This window comes from Morone saxatilis, unplaced genomic scaffold (assembly GCF_004916995.1).
Source record: "Morone saxatilis isolate NCDOM2014 unplaced genomic scaffold, NCSU_SB_2.0 Contig3, whole genome shotgun sequence".
In the NCBI taxonomy this organism is placed as follows: domain Eukaryota; kingdom Metazoa; phylum Chordata; class Actinopteri; family Moronidae; genus Morone; species Morone saxatilis.
The window spans coordinates 16,905,057-16,927,417 of record NW_023339873.1 but is presented as its reverse complement, the minus strand read 5'-3'; the positions used below and the strand labels follow the sequence as shown (position 1 = coordinate 16,927,417).

At 43.8% G+C, this 22,361-nt stretch overlaps 1 protein-coding gene across 5 annotated transcripts in view; it reads right to left on the bottom strand.

Annotated features, from left to right (window-relative positions):
* The window catches only part of ralgapa2 (Ral GTPase activating protein catalytic subunit alpha 2), an 88,689-nt gene that overhangs the window by 4,129 nt on the left and 62,199 nt on the right, over positions 1 to 22,361 (bottom strand). For 4 of the 5 annotated variants that reach the window (XM_035674610.1, XM_035674611.1, XM_035674612.1 and 1 more), the window contains one exon: positions 5,023 to 5,144. In XM_035674610.1, the coding sequence (XP_035530503.1) occupies positions 5,023 to 5,144 (122 nt within the window). Of the gene's footprint in view, positions 1 to 772; positions 815 to 5,022; positions 5,145 to 22,361 lie in introns of all 5 variants that reach the window. The other variant, XM_035674613.1, reaches the window with a different exon arrangement.

Below are 22,361 nucleotides of genomic sequence, written 5' to 3'. Positions count from 1 at the left end.
GTTGCATCAGTTTCTGAATTATGTTCTTCACTGTATGGCCTTATGTAAGAATTCATTTTCATAGTAAGATACTGAGTGAAAAAAAAAAAAAAATCCAGATCCAGAAGAGGCTAATGTGTCCTTATTATTGTCATTATACCCCAGCATTTCCGCTCCTTACTCAGCCCAAACTGCCTTATGGTGAGGTTAATTTCAGATGGAAAGAAGAAGAGAGAGAGAAAGAAAACAAAGAAAGTCTTTAAATGGCCCTGCTATCCCATTGGTCCCCTCTGCAGCAGTTCAAACAAGGCTTTAGATGACAAAGACGTCTTCCAGTGCGGCAGGTGTTAGTCTCAGAGTCTGCCCCAGGCAAACAGGCACACTCCAACAGGAGGAAATGAGGGGGGGTGGAGGGGATTGGGGGGAAAAAGGGAAGAAAGAAAAGAGAAAAGTGTTTGCTGGGGGAAGAGATAAAGGCGCGCCACATGCAGAAGCGAGGGCCAGAAGTGTAGCCGTATTGTTCATGCTGCTACTTAGTCAGGTGCTAATTGTCCCCACCGTGCATCACTTTCAATTACCAGCCTGGCCTAAACAGTAGGACACCCCCCAAATAAACAGCCTGATTTCTCTGTCCCCTTCCCCTTTGTCAGAGCACTCAGTAAATAAAGCGTGGTTAGTACTGAATGAAAAAAGGAGGGGTGGGGGGAAAACAGCCAGGATGAGTGAACGAGCGAAGGGTAGGTACTGTAGTCTGCTGGACGGAAACAAGCTTCCGGTCTGACTCGGGGCTTACCTTCGCCATATACAGTTTTTGGACCTTTAAGATATTTTTAATCTAAAAAGGGAAAAACAGAGTAGAGCATCATGTGAGAGGAGCAGTGGAAACACCGACACACACCATACCACACTGCAGCAGTACACAACACGATGCTGCTGAAAAGTCAGGGATTTGGAGGGATGTTCAGACAGCTTGTGTGGCGTCGAGGGTTAGTTGTCACTGGAGGGTTTAAAAGTCAGACAAAGTTAACTGATTCGGGTAAGGATGTTAATCAACAAGTGCCATGTTTTGTCTGATGGTGCCTGATAGATCTGTCCAATTCACAGATTTCAAAAGTACAAATTTTGAAATCCAAAGTGTGAATGGTGGGCAGTTTACATGGCAACAGCAGGCTGAGAAACATTAACCACAAGTATTACTACTGGAGAGGGTTAAGGTGAGAAGTAAAAGATGTGGGGGCACCTCAGAGAGTTACTGGAGCTTTTAAGTTGTTTTATCCACTAGAGAAAAGTATTGCCTTCTGATGTGCTGTGATTCATTTAGAAAAAAGTTCAGAGGAAGGAACCAAAAAATAACAAAAAAAACTAAAAACTGAGCAAAGCAGGCGGAGGTACAGGTGTAACACTGCAAGGGCAGAGCACTGTGGATGGAGTCTGTATGATAGATGGACTAGCTCATGCAGGAAGCCGTGACTGGATGGGCTGAAGTTGCAGGATGAGGGTGACGTTGCATTCAGGATCATGGAGGACGAGGTTTTTGCACCGACAAGCCAAAAAGGTATAGAAATGGATGATAGGGTTAAATGCCTTATAGCAACACTGGTGGAAAACTGCAGGAGCGCTTCATTTAATGATCAGCATGCAGAATCTGTACTTGAATTCCTGCTTTGGTGTTACAAAAAAGGGCTAAATCAAGCGCAACCCCTCAGTTATTTGATGATGGAGGGGTTCACAGTGACCTAAATGAATGAAAGGATGGATGTTGGAGGGCTGTGGCTGGGCGTCATGCCTAGTGTGGAGGAAGCAGGCAGAGTCTTACAGTCCAGTTTGGCCCAGGGGTACTCCATGTCCCAAACCATCCCCGGCCAACGCCTGCACGCTGTCATGGAGCATGGATGACATGTTAGTGGCAGCAATGGGAGCCAGACCAGGGTGGAACGGACAGACATATGGATGGACAAGCTCCCACACACGCACACACACATATATATATATATATATACAGACACAGACACAGACACACACAGACACACACACAGACAGACACAGACAGACACACACACACAACACACACAGACACACACACACAAAACAAAATGGGAGGGAAGTAGCACATTTCAGAAGGGTGAGAATGAGGAGCCAGCCATCACTGCTACATTGAAGCTATATGCTTGATGGACACAAACGATCAGGCATGATAGACCACAACAATAAAGGATACTTAGATGCGTTATATATATGGCATAACGCATTAAAAGGACCAGTGTGTTACATTTTGTGGCATCTAGTGGTGCAATGGCACATTACAACCCCCCCTCGCCTCACCCTCCAGTTCCAAACGTCACAGACACGGTTGTGGCGGCAAAAAACCTGGAAGGGCCTATCTAGAGCCAGTTGGTGGTTTATCTATTCTGGGCTACTGTAGAAACATGGCGGTCTCTGTAGAAGAGAACCTGCTCCCTCAGTAGATAAAAACGGCTCATTCTAAGGTGATTATACATTAATGACAACATACATAGAACATAAGATTCCATTTCTGCCTATAAATCCTAAATGTAACACACTGGACCTTTAAACACATAATGACTATGGTTTTTAGCTACAATACATAGTTGTTAGTATGATTGATAGAAATAGGCAACAATTTTGACCACCAAATTTATCAAACTGTAAAGTATAAATAAGTGTAAAAATCTTTTAAGGAAAAAAAAGGTAGAACATTCAGTGGTTCTAGTTTATCAAATGGACATTTTGGTGTTATTCTTAGTGTTTGTAAACTGTATACCTTTGACTGTCTGAATGTGTTAGGTTGGGATCCTTTGGGAAATAAAGATGGGCATTTTTCACCATATTCTTGACATTTTATAATGTCTAAAATTAATTGAACAAAAAATTGTCAGATTAATTGATAATAAAAATAATCAATTAGTTGCAGGCCTACTAGTTGAACCTGGTATTTGTGTGTTTTCTTATGAACACTTTAGGTTTAACATCTTCAATTCTGTATTTCCCTCTTAAATCTGGTTAGTTTTCTTGAAATTAAGAGAAAATGTATGACAGACTCGCATACACAGTATATTCACTTATATTCTGCGTCTGCTTGTCCGGGACTTCATAATACTATTGTAATTTCTTGGCTACAGAAAAGCTGAAGATGGCCATGTTTTCCGAAAGGCTGCACCAGACATATAATTATATATATATATATATATATATTAAACATTTGGGGTGTTATTTTATACTTATTTAGGCTAAAATTTCAAATAATTTGAGCTTTACATTGGGAAACCTCTTTAGTTTTGGGTTTAACAATGAACCTAGCATATAGATACATGCAACTTTCAAGATTACAGAGCAAAAGCCATTTGGTGAATTACTCACATGCATTGTTATAATGTTCTACAAGAAAGTGACTGTGTTACATATTGTATAGGAGCAAACTGATCCTGAATAAACAAGGAATAAAAAAAAATAACGAACACAACATACCACACTCGCACATTGAATCTTTACACGCTTAGATTCCAGAGAAATACAAAATTGTCGGGTTCCAGAACGAGTTTCCGCAGTGGTGGAGGGTGAACGGACAGGGCCTTACAGATTCATTTATGGTTATGGACTTCACATTAGACACAGCACATTGTGAAACATTATTCCAAGGGCTCTGGTAACCTCTTTGAAGTCATGGACCGCTGTACTCAGACTCTGTCAAAGTTTTTACTTTATCGGTTTATTGACGGTAACGTTCACGCACAGGAATTGGGAGATAAAACGGTATCGGGACATCTGCTAGGTTTTAAATTTAGTCCACAACATTAGCTAGATTTTCTCTATTTTCTCTCACCACTCTCTCCCCTAATTATTCCCCTGTATTTGCATCTTTTTTCCCCCCAGTCGTTTCTTTTATGGCTGGTTTGGTTGCTGGATGCTGGAGGAGGTGAGTAGGAGGGTCGGTCTGGTGAGTTTTACACCTCTGCAGCGGAGACAGTAGGGCAAGCAGCTTATCGCGTGATGTGGCTGAACCACCTCTGGCCTGCCCTTTAACAGGGCCTGAATACCACACCTGCTGGGTCTGCAGAATTCTGGAAAAGTTCCTACACACTCCAACCACTCACACACACTAGGAAATTCAGACATTTAATTCTCACATTGCCACATACAGGAAAAAATATTACATACACTTTAAGGCCACCCTTTAAAAACTTACACGCACTGGGACAGGGATTCGATGACAGATGGGTTATTGTGGAGTGCTTTCCCTTGTCAAAACAGAGGGTGCTGTCGGGATCAATAGAGTGGAAAAGTGCCAATTCCTGTATTGATTTCAGTTTTTGCTGTTGCATATCGGGATCAGAGCTGGTACAAGTAGGAAGAACAAGATAAGACATGTCTTTCCATTCTATTCATCATGGCTGGATAGGGAGTTGCTGTTTGCTGAACATCGCGAGGCTGGCTGTTTGTCGGTCGGACTCTTAAGTGGTTTGGGTTGAATGGGGGGCTCATTGGAAGACGCGCACACACAAACAACACATAGAAACATGCACTCTGGAACCACCATTTAACAAGGGTGCTTATATTCATAGGGAAAGTAAATGCACGAAAAGATGCAGTTGGGAACAAGAAGAGATGAACAAGAGGGGTAGCCGGTGGACGGTTGGGGCTTAAGGAAGTGGAGAAAGGCAGAGGGTGTTTTGGGAAGTCGGCCGGATTAGCGGGTTGGAAAGAGCGGGCCTGTCGTTTTTGATATATCAGGTGAGCGTTAGGCGTGGAGAAGAGCTTGGAGGAGAATGGGAAGGGGGACGTTGGAGAGGCAAACGGAGGAAAACACAGGGTTACTGGTGGAGGCGGAGGAGGGGGAGCTGGCATTACAGAAACGACGCAAGAAAAGAGATGGGGTTTGGGGGGGGGGGGGGGGGGGGGCATGAGAGGAAATGCACAAATGTGAAGAAGCAATAGTGAGATGGAGAGACAGACAGAATGGGCTAAAAGAGATTGAGTGGAAAGAACACGAAGGTGAACAGAGGTACTGTGTAGTTCATTTCTCACCTGTCCCACTCATTGGATAGCCAGGAGAGGGAGAGAAGACCTGCGAGGCAAAGTCCTCAAAGGTCATGACCTCTCTGTGGTTCTGAACAATGGCCTCCAAGTAGAGTGCCCGCTCCTCATAGCTGGTTAGCTCTAGTTAAGGAACAAAACATAATGGCATGTTGGAGAAGAGAAACAAAAAGGCAGCAAAGTGCAGTAAGCCTTTGCCGGTAGTTAAACCTAATACTCACAAAATAATCACATTTCAGAATTAAACCATCCGTCTGTATATGGTTATCAGGTTGGAACAAATCATAGCAACAGTCACACATCACATTTTTTCACTGCTGCACTAGATATACTGTGAGAGTGAGCTGGGCGAGCGAGGGGCAGCTTTACCGGGCAGGGCGGCTCCACCATCAGCAACCCAGCCAGAAGCAAAGATGGAACAATCAGCCATGCCACACATCCCCAAATGAGAAAGCAGTCTCCAAAATAATCATAAAAAAGAAAGGAAGAATACATCACTACTGGCGTGATGCTCCAAACCTCTCCTCTCCCCCCTCTCGTCCCTCTCTTCTCTCTAATAGAACCCCTGCTGCAGGCAGCATGTCTAGGACCACCCTCCCCGATGTGCTGCCTGCCACTTCTCGGTGCCATCAGGGGGAAAATTGGAGCCATTTGAAATTCAGAGTGACAAGCAGTGACTGGAGCCTGGGCAGCCAGCATGCAGGATGGATGGCCGGATTTGAAATGGGAAAGCTCAAATTAATAAATATATAAATAAGCCAGCAAAATGGCTGCTGGGTGAGGGTGGAAAACATTCTGATGGCCATTATCATATCATTATCATAGATAGATCGTTCTAAGTCTGTTGTGGAATGGAGGCAAGTGCTGGATAAAATATGGTGCTGGGAACTATTGGAGGAAAAAGGTCTTTCTGATGGCATAATGATAGAAAGCCCTTTTGAGATTTAACTGTGTGTGTGTGTTTGACAATGAGACTGATTATTCTCACGCCTGTCTGTTTTGGCCATTTTCCTTTATAGACAACGCCTAACAAATTGCTCGACAAACGCATGCATTTTCACTCTCCCTCTCTTTCTCACACAAACACACGAACACACAACTCTAGTCGCTCAACACAGAGCCCCCCTTCCCCTCATCTCATTACGACTGCCAGGGTGGAGTGGCACTGGGCTGTTGCTGACGCCAAGGCTGAACCAGGCTGAGCTGAGATAGGCTGGACTGGGCCGAGAGGCTCTGGTCTGGGTTAGATAGATATGACGAGACAGTGACTGGGCAAGGGGCCTGCTGTGGGCACATGCCGCCACAGCAGGGGCCAAGGCAGCCATGACCAATGGCTTTGAGGGAACCGTGGCAAAGTGGGGGTGACGGGCACCTGAGCCGGGAGGCACCAGAGGGTACCATGGCCAAGCTGCTCACAGGGACACACAGAGATGGACAGAGGGCAGAATAAGACAAAGGATAGGGTAACCGAGGATAAGGATGGGTTTGTATAGTCACACGCCCTATGAATCAAACGAGTCAAATCTAATATTGTCTACTTACAGTCCACATCAAGAACAGGAATAGCATTATTTTATCACGCAAGGCAAAAGTTAGAGGAAAATATGGGCAAGGGTAGGTTAAAACAAAATTAACTGAAAAAGAATTGGTCTCTGCATGCATGCTCTCTGCTCACTCTGCTCAGTGATTCTTTTTGGGGCATTTTGTTGGAAACTGAAATTCTTGGATGAAAACAGAAAATTTGGACACTTGTCGAGACAAAACCAAGAAATCCATTAAAGTAAAAGCTCATATTTCCTACCTCAAGCACGAAAATATAAATGGAAAGACAAAAAAGTAGGCTATAAGAGCTGTCAACTAATACACAGAACCTAATTGACCATTCTCTACAGATCCAACGTCTCCATTTCACAGCAGCATGACTTTAAGCACGTAAAAGCACTTCCCTCTTGAGCTCTATATCTGTCCTCCAGTCATAGCCAGACATGCAACGTCACCGTTTTCTGTCACTTGCTGGAAACCATATTGGACAAAGAGTGGGCATCCCAGTCTCTGCTGCCATGGTAACCTGGGTCACAGCTCTGTGTGGTGGGTCATATCCAGGCTTTTATGGATGACAGACGGAGAGGAAGAATGTTTGTAAAAGAACAAAATGTGCCCAGATAGGTAATAAGTGGAAGACAAAATATAGTAGAAGGAAGGACTTAATGAAAAGAAACGTTAGAAGTCCGATGGAAGCCAACAAATGAAAGACAAGGAAGGATGGGGAAAGAGAAAAAGAACCTCGGCACAGCGTGGGTCAACAGAGCCATATGGCTGTCCATTATCAGAGATGCAGATGACTGCAGGCCTGTTATTGAGATTCCTAAAGCAAATATTGACTCCAGCTGGAGCAGACGCTCTCTCTGACTCTGACACACGCCTCTCCTCCACTACTTCCTTCCGCTGCCCTCTATCCAAGTTAGACAAATGGATTATAGTGGGTGAGAAAAAAAACTTCAAAGACTAAAATGAAGGGAGATAGTGTAGAATTATCAAGAGACGAGAGAAATATATGACATGCTGCCAGGGAGAAAGACAGGCGGCGAGGGAGGGAGACTAATAAAAGGTATTTTGGAGATGAGTGAAAGCGAGAGCCATAATCAGCTCACTTAAGTAAATGTACGATGCTATCTGTGGGTAAAAAAATTGCTGCACAGAAATCAGACCTGATGCACAGTGAGGGGTAATCTTGCCTTCTCTCTCTCTCTTGCACTCCCTCATCTTTCTGCTTGTCTCTAATTACTAAGCCATGGGCACAGCTTGTTCCCCTGCATATGCACAGATGCTGCTGCCTCCATGCAGTAACTTAATCAAGGGACACGTCCAGAACAGTGACGCAAAGGCTATGTCCATGTCATGGACACCAAACCCGCTGACACTGACCTACTTTTGGGGAAAAAATAAGCTGCAGCTACTGCAGATGAGTGCCTGGATTCATGTTCGTGACCAACTTCTCTGGAAAGATGGATCACAAAACACAAAATGTTATACTTTCTGAAAATGCTTTATGTTATGAAAGCCTTTCTGATGAACTGCATTACTGTACCACGTAAAGCTCCACTATATTTTATGCTATAAAACAAATTCCCATAAAGCAAGGGATGAAATAAATGAAAAGGAAAATGCAGACAGGTCTACAGTTCCACAGATGGACTGCAACTTAAGTCACCCGTGACATAACTGTCATTTACAGCTGAACTGGGCGGGCAAGCAAGACAAGCCAGTGTGTGGGAGGAGAGTGTGTTGCGCCACTTTGGGAATTTCCAAGGAACCCCTATGTTCCAAGCGGCTGCATTCCTATTAGGGAGAAGAGAAGGAAACCAATGTAACGTCTATGGAGCGTGGCAACCACTGGGATGGTAACGAGAAAAAAACCCTCCCAGATCACAGTTAATGTAAGAGATCTTTAGGTAGGGGACTGATATCTGGAGACATGGAGGTTGTGGTTGGGGAGTTATGAGGGTGGGGAGCAAGTATTAGCTATAAAGAGAAAAAAATTCTGTCTATTCACTACAACATTTACACGTTTGGAATAATGCGTTTTAGTGGATAACAGCCCATTCCTACCCTGTCCCCTGCTTGCCCTCTCCTTCTTTCGTCACTGCTAGTGACAAAGGCTGTGACTGATATTTGGGATGATGTGTCTGGGTGTAGGTGTGTATCCGAAACACATACGTACACAGACGCACAGGTCAATTATGCACAAACACACAAATGCCAAAAAAAAGAGAAATGCTGTATGTGGCTGAACAAACACCACGAGACAGAACCCAACAATATCAAACCTGTGAAGGCATATGTCCATTTGTATATGAGTCAGCATACGTGTACATGCATATGTATCTGTGGGTGTGCGCACGTATGTATACATATGCATGCATGCTGTCCAGATGGCAGGGGGGGTAGCTTTGGGGGAATGGTGGGGGTCAAGCATCTTTGTGGATCAAAGCCAAGGTCAGGGCAGCTCAGTGGCCCATGTTCAAGGTGAATGGAGGCCTCAGATGGCTCTTCATTAGCAGGCTGCTCCATCCCTGCTGGACCCCATCAGCCAACAGCCACTGACCCTCATCATCATCTCTCTCCCTTCTTCTCTCTCCGTCCACAGGGACCTGTCCTGAAAATGCCTGTCCACTGGGATCCATTTTGTGCTTTGTGTAACCCCACCCAGCACATGCAGACATGTACACGTGCACACATGCTCACACACAGTGGTTTGTGCGTAAGTAGGCACAATACACACACACACACACACACAAACACCCTTCCACTTACACACACACACAGGTCCCAAAAAGAGCCTATGTTGACCTCTGAACTGGTGTCTCTCTAGAGAGCAGAATCCTGACCATCCAGCCTCCGTCTTTGTATTTCTCAGTCGCCCTGCTGACAAAAGGCCTCACACCACCACTGGCCTCTGACACACACTCATCTTGTGAACACACACAGCCAGCAAGGAGGCTTATGCATCATGACTTTAGAGAATACTCCTTTACTTAAAGTTATTGTAAATGTAAACAGTGAATGTATTTCCTTTCTCATGAAAAAAATGGATTTTAAAATTTGTTTTAAGCCTGCACCGCTAACATCCATGTGTAGACAAGTGCTCCCCAATCTTCTTCCCTGCATTTCACTGGAACATTGCAACACTTCTTAATAACTGCCACAAACTGTCAGTCAAGAGAAAAGCATGAACCATCAACAGGAATGTTTATTCAGCCGCATGCTTATGCTTATATACATGTGCATCTTTGTGCTTGTGCTAGTAGGTTATGAGATACAAACAAAACAGAACGTCAAACTCAACTGATATGGCAACCAACTGATTGAGCCATGGAATTCAAAGAGCTTCAGACAGACCTATGAAATAAAACTGTGTTAAGATATACAATTGTTTAGGAACTGAAGGTCCAAGTAAGAGCCAAGTACTTTCCAATATATTACCATGCAGCCAAAAGGGTCTTGGGTCATGAGATGACAATGAACCCAATGACCACTGTGTGACAGCCCATCTGGAGTTTGACAAATGGAAGTTCAGGGATTCTCAGAGCATCATTGGGTTTGAATGCCAATTGAATACCAGTGCTATATCTGGTGAAAACGAGTTAAAGCTCAACACCTTAGGAATACCATCCCAACAGTGAATCCTGCTATAGGGATGGCTGTCAGTAGCAAAAACAGAGACTGATCAAGACTAGAGTTCGTGCCTGAGAAGTCCTGCCAAAATCCCAGAAGGGAACCCTGTTTTGTGCTTTATTTGCAGAAAACAATGGAAGATTGTATAAAGAGATTTGTTAGTTTTTTTGGTAACAGGCTAATAGTCTTTTGCACAAATGAAAAATGTATGAGATACATAGACAGACAGAGACTCTCACACACACAGTTAATCTGCTGATAAGGCAGGGCAGGGGGTTAAGGTCCAGATTAGGCGCATTAGAAGGGGTCTTAAGACGCCCCATACTGACATTTCACTACTTAAGCTCCATTTCTATCCACTTCTAAGTCACAGAAGTCAGATGATGGGTGCAGGGAGGGTGCCGTCCCCTTCCCCCTTTGTCAAAGATGCCTAATCATTTTGAGTTCATAAGAGTGTAATATAATAATATATATATATATATATTAGATGTGTACAGAAGATGAGCAGTAAAATTAGACTATGGACAATCAGGACGACAAAATTATAACTAGATTGTAAACATATATGAAGAATGTGGATCAGGGAGGATGTTGAGCAATTTCAAGTGCCACCGGACAGATCTGCACAACCTTGTCTCCATCATCGAGACCTAGAAAGATGACTACACAAATACAAACAGTCAAGAGGCGAAGCTCAAGCACACCATTACCATCGATAGAAGAATAGCAGCACAGAGATAGAGAGAGAGAGACAATGGGACAGGCTGAATCTCCTGGAAGACAAAGCTCAAACATCTGGAATAAGGTATCGAAAGCCAGGGGAGCGACAGGTCTCAGGATAGTCGGTAGTCCAGCGCAGAGAAGCACGAGTGAAAAGAGATCAGACAGGTATGAAGGGGTGTGCACATTCAGGATCTTGTAAGTCCTTCATATAAGGCCTTCTGAACCATTTTAAGACTTTTAGTATTAGCATGCAGTGGGCCTGATACAAAACGTTGCAATAATCAAGATGGGAGGAAACAGTTGTGGAATTTGAAAGAAAGAGGCAAAGGAATCAAAGAGACTAGAAGGGGCTGTGTTTAAGTCCTTGATGCAATTTTCAAAAGGGCCTGTCCACTTTAACTGCCCTTGAGACAAAGAGAAGAACGAAAGAAGGGTGTGGCAAGAAATACGGGTTCCAGATACATTTTTATATTGATTGAAGATATTGCTTTAACATGACAAGCAATAAAAGAACAGTCCTTTTCAGAAGTCCCTTTCTTAGAATTATGCTATCCCTCTTAGCAACTGTGTAAGAAACACCGTCCGTGAATAATACAGACTTTTATTAGAATAGAAAAACAAAAAGACACAATCATGATATACTGTATGTATGTTTACATTATCCTCAGAGGACACATGGCTGACCATCATGCCTTATGATTTGGGGAGTTCTAATGCCTGTTAAAAAAAACAAAAACCTTTGCCATGCATGGGGAGAAACCACTCCTGCGCTACTCCGGCCTCCACAGCAGCAGCCAAGGTTAATCCTGTTTGTAGAAGGTAAAAGGGGCTCTCGTAGTGAAGAGGGACAGTTTAGAGATGAGGTGGAGGGTGCCTCTAGGTGCTTGACCCCCTCCTCTCTTAGCCCCACATCTGCCCATTAACCTGGGCCAATCAGCTTGACCTTGGTGAGGAGAGGAGCTCAGGAGTAGCTCACAGCGCCATTGACTCCCAGCAGTCACATAATTGGCCTGTTAAGAGGAAGGGATGGGGGGGGCTTGGTTGTGCAGGGGTGCCAGTGTTAGCAGGGTAAAAAAGTAGATGTGGTCATTATTTTTTTTTGTTGAAAGGCACCTCCTTATACCATATGCCCACTCAGTACAGTATCGCCATCCATCCATATGGATACATTTAGGGGTTATGTCTCCTGCTTAGGGTGGTGAACTAAGTGGAAAAATGCTTAGTGTCAAAGACACACCTTTAAATCGCTTGCATACAAGCTGTTGTTACCAGTAATTTAACCTGGCTACCATGTGAGGTAATGACAGCAGACTGGTGTAACATATACATGTTTAAATCAACAGGGGATCGCAGTGACACCTCCAGGAGACATTGGTATGGAGAAATTGATTGGACTGCATATGGATGAACTGTCACTCATTATGGAAAAAGAGATGAGAGCCAGAAAAATGGCCAGTAGGGGATACAGAGGGAAAAGGATTGGTGGAAACACAAAAACAAGGGATAGAACTATGGAGAAAGAAGGTGGAGATGGGAAGAAGGGAGGGAGGGGGGAGATGGAAAAGAGGAAGAGACGAAAGAAGGATAAATCCGAGCAGGTGTTGATTGGAGAGAGGCCAGGCGGTGAGTGCCAGCGGTACCTGTTGTCACAGCGAGGGCTGAGGTGTGAAGCTCGTCTCAGCAGAGGCCCTTAGAGGTGTGAGGTGATTATGGGAAAACGGGGAGGAAGACAGAGACATTTAGACGGAGAGACACTGAGAGAAAGAAAGATAAGGACAGAGAGAGTGAATGTGGCAATAAAGCTGGCTGCTGGAATAATGGCAGAGTGGGAAGGAACAACAGATTGAGATGGATAAAGTGAGAGCGTGTGTGACAGAAACTAGCCAGTAGGGTGATTGTATAGAGTGTGTGTGTGTGTGTGTGTGTGCGCCCCACTCCCATTTTATATGGCAGCTACTCAAACCTTGGTGTCTCATTAAACAGCTTTTTGCTGTAGACACAGCAGCAGCACAGAAAACGTCTGAATGTGTCACAGGTGCATTATGATGAGTGGAGGTGTTTGTGTGTCCATTTTCTGGGTGTGCATTGACATACACAACATCAGATGCTCTAGAGGAATAGCTGGTTTCAGAGAGTTTTAACAAGTAGCCTAATTAGGAGCGGGTCCAGGAAACTGGAGCTCAGGAACCCCAAAGGAGTTGGGTCAAACAGTAAGCCCAGGTTAATGACACCTCCTGAGGGGTGACTTTCCCACAGCAAGAGCTTTCAAAGCTCCAACCTCCACACCTCTCTGCCGTCCATCTGGCATTCAGACAGCGAGATGGGAAGTTATGGCTGTGACATCACTCCTAACCTGTGACATCATCACTGCCCATCAGTGATTTCACACAGGTTTGCTACAGCTGCAGACAAAATCTGATGTCTGCTAGCTGGCATGACCAGGTTATTTATGAGCTGACTGGAGGAAGTAGTCACCCATTTTCTCAAGTCTCTGGCAGCCCACCATTCCTCTGGGGGACACTAAAAATCGATTTCTGCTCCACAACAAATCATAAGACCAGCACCTACACCAAAGTCAATGTTGACCTTTAAACTATCTTAGGACTTGACTGATGGTTGGCGATTCACAGAATACACTGTAAATGATACAGCAACAAGTCATCCTAACAACACAGAGAAACAGGATGGCCACAAGACACCTGGTGACATCATAATTTTGATTTTGTTCAACACAACATGACTGTCATCAAAGCCTACTGGGCTTGTGTATTCAGATGAGCTGAGTCTGTAACCAATCTCCTTTTCAAAGGACTCTGGTCTCCATTGATGAGTCCTAACGCAGCAGCCTTAGATGTGAAACACAATGGATCGACATGATTAATCAAACACAGGCCCATTATAGCCAGACAGTCACACAGGCCTCCACCGTGCATTAACAGAAAGTCATAATAAGATGAGCAAAAAGGCTCATAGGGATGAAGATTAACAGATACAGTTCTGTGACTGGCTGGGTGAGAGTTCTCTCTAAAGGTCCCCTTTGTCAGTGATGATGGCCAGAGTGACATGAATGCCTCAGCCTTCTGGAAACATTATTAGGTCAGGACAAAGGTGTGCATCTTATGAGCAATCTGAGGTGAATATGTGTCATATTTTTCTCCAGTTCCTGATATTTGAATTGTTCAGAATCAGGAACAGGGAACGGCAGCATCTATCTGATCTCAATTTGAACTTTTAATAAAGTCAATGATGAAAAAGGGTAGGGCACACTGGACCTAGATTTTGATTGAAATCCATCTGATTATTTATGAGGCATTTCACCTCTTCTTTCTTCCAACTTTTATGATGAAATTTATAGCCTGATAATTATTATCAGGCTATAGACTCAAACTGAGGTTCTACCCACGTGTACCCACCTCAAAGCATAGCAGTGATCAAAGTAGTCTGATAGTACCCTGATGTTCTATAATCAGTTTGACACACCTTGAAAACCAGGCTGACAATTAAAATGCACTAGGAGTCTGCCAACTCTGGGTCATGCCAAATGGCTCTGATTTTAACCATACGATAACACTGTTTAGACAAGCACTGATGAAATATTAAAACAAAATGAACACAGGCTTCTGCAATTTTAATGATGCTTGTGGCATGTGCAACAGAATAACTGTGATGCCTTAACGCCAAGCATCTCTGTCTGCTTCCCAGCCAAGACACGCTGAAGTCTCTTGTTCCTCCATTGCCCCTTCTATGAAAGGTTCATTGGGCCAATTAGGCTGCCTGGCCTTATGCAAAATGCCAGACATTTAGCGGGAATGATAATGATTATTGCTAGGTTACATATGATCTCAGCTGCGGTGAATGCACAGAGCAGAGAGGGTTAGTTACTGGGGGCAAGAGTGATTTGATTTTCCCTCATATTTTAATTTTGGACATATTTCAATGAATGCCATTGTGATTACAATGAGATGTGAACTCTTATCAAAAATGACATAGGCAAAATAATGATAATAATGATAGATGGATATGTTTAAGAGCCAAGGATATGATGCAAAGGTTTTTAATTATGCAATTATGGCAATCCGTATAGTGAGCACTTCAGGTGAAAAACTAAATATATGTAGCTGTACATTCGGCCTTCTAACCTTCCCAATCGGAGAGAAAGTATATAGTAGTGTACTGTATCTGAAATAAATGTTCTGGGTGGGCAAAAGGCTGGGAGACAGCCAGGAAAAGGGGCCCAGCCTTCTACCTGCTATAACTGTAATGGTTGAGGAGAGTGGGAAAAGGGAGATGTATATATGTATACACACATATGCATGCACACAGAGAGAAACCCACACACAAAACCTTGGGCAAAAAAGAAAATGGACTTCTGTGTTGGCAACAGCTTTTTCCTAATCCTCGCCCCTGGGCTATATTGTGCAGTCAAGCAGGCTATTACATGGCAACAATTAAGGGGGCTGGAGCCCAACACCTGGTCGTCTCCTATTCTGGCCCTTCAGTGGCAGCTGACTGTACAGTCTCACAGCCAGGTGGCCCTCCTTCAATGACATTAGCTAGTCACTCCAGGGTTAATCAGGAGCCTGCCATCATCCAGTGGGCATACATAGAGTCCCGTTCAGACAAGAAGCTTTTATAGGGGAAAAGGGATGATGGAGACAATGTTGTTATAAAAACTTGTTCAACTGAAGATCTCAGACACAGAGCCCAGATAATCAAAATGAACATGGGGGAGGGGTTAGGGCTTCTTGGATTCGTGGCCTAAGTTCAGTGCGCTGCCTTGATTGGCTCAAGCGGAGCTAGCGGCACGTCAACTGTGCATCCTGCAGATTATAATGGACCTTTTCATGGGTGGACAAAACAGATGGAGGAGCGGGAAGTGCTATACATCCATGCAGACGGGTGACGATGTGGGGGGAGGCAAACTGGATTTCGGCAAACTCGGCAGATACAAAAACAAGTGGGTGTAGCTAGAGCGGCCCGGCTATATCTGCCTGCACAAAGCCCCATTCCAAAGCCCCCTGGCTTGGAGATCTGAGGGTAAATAACACTCATTAGAATAACAAAAGCTATAGATTTGTACCCAAATCAGCTAGAGTCTCATCAATAGTAATTAGAAGCTATACATAACTAATGAAGATGTGTACACTACATTAAACAAAGGTACTGAGGGCTGTTGTGTATCTAAACATAGAGTGTTGGATAAGTGGATGTCTGCAGCACAAAGCTTTTCTAACATTTCAACCACAAGAACAATAAGCAGGATAAATAAATACAGAAATGATAATAATGTGTTGTATCAATCCTAATTATAATATTATACTGTATTACATGGGTGCATTTAGTTTTTAAGATAAGAGGATCCCACTCCTAGAATGTGTTGTGCCTGCGTCTGCAATCAACAATACTTTCTCTTTGTTTGACATCAAACTCAATATTATTCCGTCCGGATGCTGTGGAGAGACACAGGAAGATTTGGACAATATTTCTCTGTGCTTCTCTTTCAGCCACAACCACCACTTGACAATGAAACACAGACTATTAGTATTAACACATCAAAGGCTGCTTTCTGTAAGAAGAGGCAGACAATGCACAGCGATGCATACTTAAATGTTTTGTTTTTGTTATTGCTTTGTTTGCCTTGCCTTGTCTGTTAATGCAGAAAATTCCATTTAGTACAAAAATGCAAATGCTGCGAGGCACAAGGACATCCTCTAAAAGAGAACAATGGCCACAGGCCAGCAGAGGAGCAGACACTGCCTTTGAACCATTTAAAGAGGCATTAATGTGCAACTTATAAATAATCAACTAATTCCTTCTTAAAACAGCCAATTAAGTCTGTGACATTAAAAGCAGCACAGCCTTATGTAAAAAGAAAAAGAGCAATCTTAGTCTCTGAACAAAAAACGAGAATTGAAAATTCAATGGCCATTTAGGGACAAAGAAAACCCAATAATGTCACAAGGTGTCTTCACAAGAGTCCCAAAAAACCCAGGGGCACATCAGAGACCAAGAGATTCCAGCGGAGAACGATGAGTGACATTTCACTGACATTTCCCAGCAGCATTCAATGCGGGGCTGTCTCGAGGCGGCATCAGAAATATCTATGGATATGCTTGCATGTGACACAGGCGTTAAGGGATGCGGGTTCTTTCAGGGGACGGCCTCAGCTCTGGGGCCGGTGATGAGGAGCATGGACCCTGGGAGATTGAATGGTAATCACTGGAGCACAGATAATGGATGATTGAAGGCTCTTTCTACGCCGCTGTTGGATTTCAATATCAGAGAGGCCCTAGAATTGGGATTCTTATCAGTGGCGGTGTGTCAAACAAAGGAGAGCTGAGCGTGAAATATGGGGTCCAACTCAGGCACACGACCATGGCGATTAGCACAAGGATAAAAAAGGCCGCGCAAACAAAAGAGGGCAGCTTTAGCTGGACAAAGGGCTGTCCACTGCCTTGTAACAAGAGACACGGAAGGAAGAGGGGGCATAAAGGAAGGGAGAGACTACTTGGTGGTAAAAAGGAGGACAGGACAAGAGTTTTGCTGAAATGGCTGGAAGATGAATAGTGACAGAGCCAACTGTTAAAGAGTGTTCCAGATTCCCTGCTTCTGAAGAGGAATAATGGACCAGCAGGGATGAAATGCAATATACCCCGCCTCAAAGCCATTCATACACATCCAAACAAACACGCATTAACATTCACGTACACATTCATACACACAAACACACATGGTGGCACGAGGCTTCACATCTCTGCCAAGTCCATCACAAAAAAACAAAACAAAAAAACAACAAAATTATTCCCATTTATCCCCAGATTCCAAGTGCTACAGCTTGCCAGGAAAGCTCATTAACCCTCCCTTCAAGAACCCGGAGACAAAAGAGGGGAAAACAAAACATAACTAATCAATGAGAACGCACCCATTGAGGAGGGGGGGACAAGAACATGCATCCATTTGGATAACCTGAGAGGGCTAACAGCTTTTGCTTTAGTGTTGCGCTGGCTGGCTACAGGGTGGAGAAAGAAAGTTCATTAATTAAACAGGGCTAGGGGGAACAGATGGAATGGCTAGCTGGATGCTTATCACTTAAAGCAGACAGACAGGTTTTTACACCCGTGCTAGAAGCAGCACCGTTACACATCAATCACAATGCACATGTCCTCTTAACGGCAATTCAGTCCGTACTAGTCCAGTTGTGACACTGGGGTCAGGGTTTTCTGGCTGATGGACAGAAACCAATGACCTATTAGCAAGAAAGTCATTATAGCAATTTCATTTTTTGTTGATATTTAGTGAGGATATTCACAGTGTTTTGTCTTTCCAAGGGTATGGTGTTCATGAATGTTAACATCCAAACCTATGCAGTCAGTCATTCCTTTACATACTAGTAGCCAATTTGGGATGATTACACAGTTAAGTCTACCTATTCAACAGTAAATGCAAAATATAATAAATGCAATGAAAGCCACGCTATTCTCTTTGCCTGTAAAATCTGTGGGAATTTATTCAATTGAATCTTAAATTAGGAGAGATAGAAGAACTTTCTTTTAACTGTAGCAGTATGACACCACAGCATTTGACACTGGAGATGTATGACAGCCATTAATTAGTTATTAAATATATCAATCAAAATTAACCCAACTGGGTGTTTAGTGTGTATTTAGTACAGCAAGTTTGTTGCAATGCTTTTTGTGCTTAATTTTTAAATATACCGTTGTGTTAATAGAAACAGGAGGTCAACACAGAATGCACTTAAACCCACCTGTTTTCAGGATATATACTGAAACAAAACAGATCAGTATTTTGTATTTAATTAGATTTGAGCAAAAATTATTTAAGAATCTGCATTCGTAAGTGATAAATTCAACATTACAATGGAATTTAAATGTATCCAAATATAGATACTGTCTTTGTCTTGTCTTATGTTATTCTACCTGATAAGTCAAAGTTGGGGATGGGACATAGAAGACAACTCCACAAAAAACTGGCTGTCCTACTGGCTTTCACTTTGCCGCTCACAAACACACAGATGTCAGACATGAATACATAACAGACGGAGAGAGAAGGGGAGGGGCATGAGGGTGGGGGTTCAAGTTTAAAAATATACAGAGCACGACATTCTTTGGGTTACACTAGGCCACGCAGTTTCTACATTACATTTACATTTATTATTATTTTAGGTACTGTATAAAAATTGGGTTATTTGGGCCTGACACCATATAATTAGTTTATTATTGTATAAAGTATATATAATTTATTGTACATAATCAAATGTAGGAAAATAAATCAAAATGAGGAAAAAGTTTAATTCAGCTAGACTCAAATTACAGCACTTCTTGAAAGCACTTCTATTAAATTGGCAAAAAAAACCTTCCTTATTCGAAAAAAAGGTCACATACAGGCTGCATGGTGCACACAAATACATAAACACACCCGAACACACAAAGCATGTTGGTTTTGTAATAACAGAGGCACTACAAAATAAAGACAGCTTCCGTATATATACAAACACAAATAAACCAACCAACAGGCACAACAGTTTGACACCAGCAGTGTGTGTACGCTACCCCAGGCGGGGCTCTGGGTCCCTGCTGTTGGCCGTCTGGTTCCACGCCTGCTCTACCTGTGTTTAAAAGGGGCGGCCCCCATGATGCTCAGGCCTCAGAGTGCAGGCTGGGCTGGGCCCCTAGGGCTTTCAGGGTGTGGGTGCCATGCAGCGGACGCCTTTTGTTACAGGCTGGGTGGCAAGAGGAGGAGGAACTGATGTGGGGGGAGGTAGGGGAACGGAGGGAAAAAAAAATGAGTAATGCTATGAGTCATTCTGCATTAGCAGCAGGGGAGGGAGACAGGGAGAGGGGGGAGTGGATAAAGAGAATACTTTTGCATGTTGTATGAAGCTAGACGCCATATGCCATCCGAGCTGGGCTGCCTCCTGAGTCAGGGCTCTTGGTTTGACAGGCCTGTGCTTGCCCCCTCCTCACCCCCAATGCTACCCCCTTCTCCCCTAACTAACACACTCCTCCCTCTAGGCCTTCCTAGGCTCCAGCAATAGGCTAGGCAATTGCTTTGGTTGTGCACGGACTGCACTCTGTGTATATGTGTGTGTGTGNNGGGGGGGGGGGGACTCAGTGATCTGAACACATCGGACATTGTCGTGAGTCCCGGCAGGAACAGCTGGTCAGCTGGAGAGAAAGGTGGGAGGGGGTAGGGATAAGGAGGGGGAAGAGATGGGAGGCAGTGCGCTACACTGATAATGGGATTAGGTTAAAACATTCAGTGGGGGAGAGACCCCTCCTCTCTGTGTTGCCCCTAAAATACTGCGTAAACTCTCAACTGCTCTATCAAAGCCAATGCCAGCCTCCGCCCAAATCACTCTGGCCAACTCTAAGCAGGGACCCTTCAACTCAGAAACGGTCCCTAACCCAACCCCAAACTACCTACCCACCCAATTTCCAACTGCCAATTCCAACTAAAAGGCATGCATCCAATATTAAGGAAACACTACTAGACACTTAATATACATTGCACGACAAGTCAAGGTGATTTCTTAAGACTTTCTTTCCTGGAATATTACAAATTACTATATTTTTATAAAAGCGTTTTGTTGGTCAGCCCTGTTTTCCATAAACAGGAAGTTGGCTTGTTATACTTACATCAGCTCAGAACATGAATCCAGCATATAATGACTAGCTTGGCGTCTCACTGTGCCCAGTCAAGCACTGTGTTCCGCAGTGATATAGACTGCTGAGTATTATCTATGAGACTGCCGACAGTTATGGCACAACAGCTGGCAAATTAGACCTATCAACGATGCTAAATAATTCATGTGAGACAACACTAACATGGCAGATCCTATTCATGACATCCTATCATGCATAGAGGCGCACTTTCATCTCCACTAGGTGAGGAATCTTACAGTATACAAAAGAACGCACTGCCGTTGGACAAAGACACAGTGAGAGTGGGACAATAACTTGCTCAGAAGGGGTGTGAGAATATGTCATTGTCAATGCAGTGACTGTAATAATTATGATGGTGTCTGGAGGGGGGCAGCAGCAGCACACAAAGGAATGCATACAGGATATCATATCCATTATGTTTTCAGTATACATCTATTGAAATTATGTACATCTCGTTTTGGCATTCAGTGGAGCTGGGGGACTGTAGATATGCTCACATGAGCCTTTGAGGGAACATGACAGACTTCAGCATCTTTCTGGGTTCCACTGGAAGGATCAAGCCCCCAGCCCCCCTTCTTTCTGCTACTGCACACAGATACAGGCACACACACACGCACCACCTAAAAGCCTGGCTCGCATGACTGGCGATGGGCAGAAACAGATTATGGTTATTGATCGCTGCCTGGAGATGGATCTGTGTGTGTGCGAGTGAGTGTGTGTTTACGTGTGTGTCAGAACAGAGGATGGGGACTAAGGGCAGTGTGCAAAAACTATTGATTCTGTCCAGTAGGGAGGCTATGTCTCTGAATCAAGGTCAGTTCCGCACTGTCTCACCTATTAGAAACTTGCCTTCTCTCCAACACACACACACGCGGACAGTTTTTACCCTTAACAATACCCCCATCACAAAGAGTGATGGACGGCACATCAAACTCAAGTGCTTGTTGAAGAGAGAAATGAATCCCGGCTTCTGGTTGAAGACATTATTCTACAGTGACAGTATGAAGGATCTTCATCATACAGTAAATGGCAGCAGACAGCAAAGCCATGCAGTGACAGGCTGGGTTCAGGTGACACAACAAACTCATTGCCTCCTTCAACCCAATCTGTTATACACTGTGTGCATGCAATGATAAGTACCATTACTGGAGGAACAAAACGTGATTCACTTATTCTGCTGATGAATCAATAAAAGGAACTGTGCTTTAATAAAAACTTAAGTTGTTTTAGATTGAACATGTTGTGGTCACCATTATTCCAAATGCAGCTGTGAAGGGTGGACTAGTTGCAGACAATACTCTTAGAACACACAAAGCCGGACCAGCTGCATTTTCCATCAGGCATATAAATAATAGATGATACATTATGAGTTGTCTGTGAGAGGCTTCTGATAAAATGTCTATGAGGCCATGGTTGTGTCTTGACAAAAGGAATTGACACAAATTCTAACTGACAATGCTGGACACTACAAGAAAACAACTACCCAGATTTCAAAAATCCTCACAAATCAGAGATGGAGGGAATAAAAAGACAGGAAGGATGCGATGAGGAGAAAGAGAGAAAAACAGCAAGGTGGAGCATCTATCTGAAAAACACTCTTGTAGCCAATCTGTGTGTGTGTGTTTTCTAAAAATGTTGCTGGTGGTCATTTTTCAATATCAAATCCTATTAGCCTGAGAGATCCTGTGAGCGTTGCAGCAGACTGCTGGAGTCCTCTCGAGCCTTGTGACAGACAGAGGGGGCCGCAGC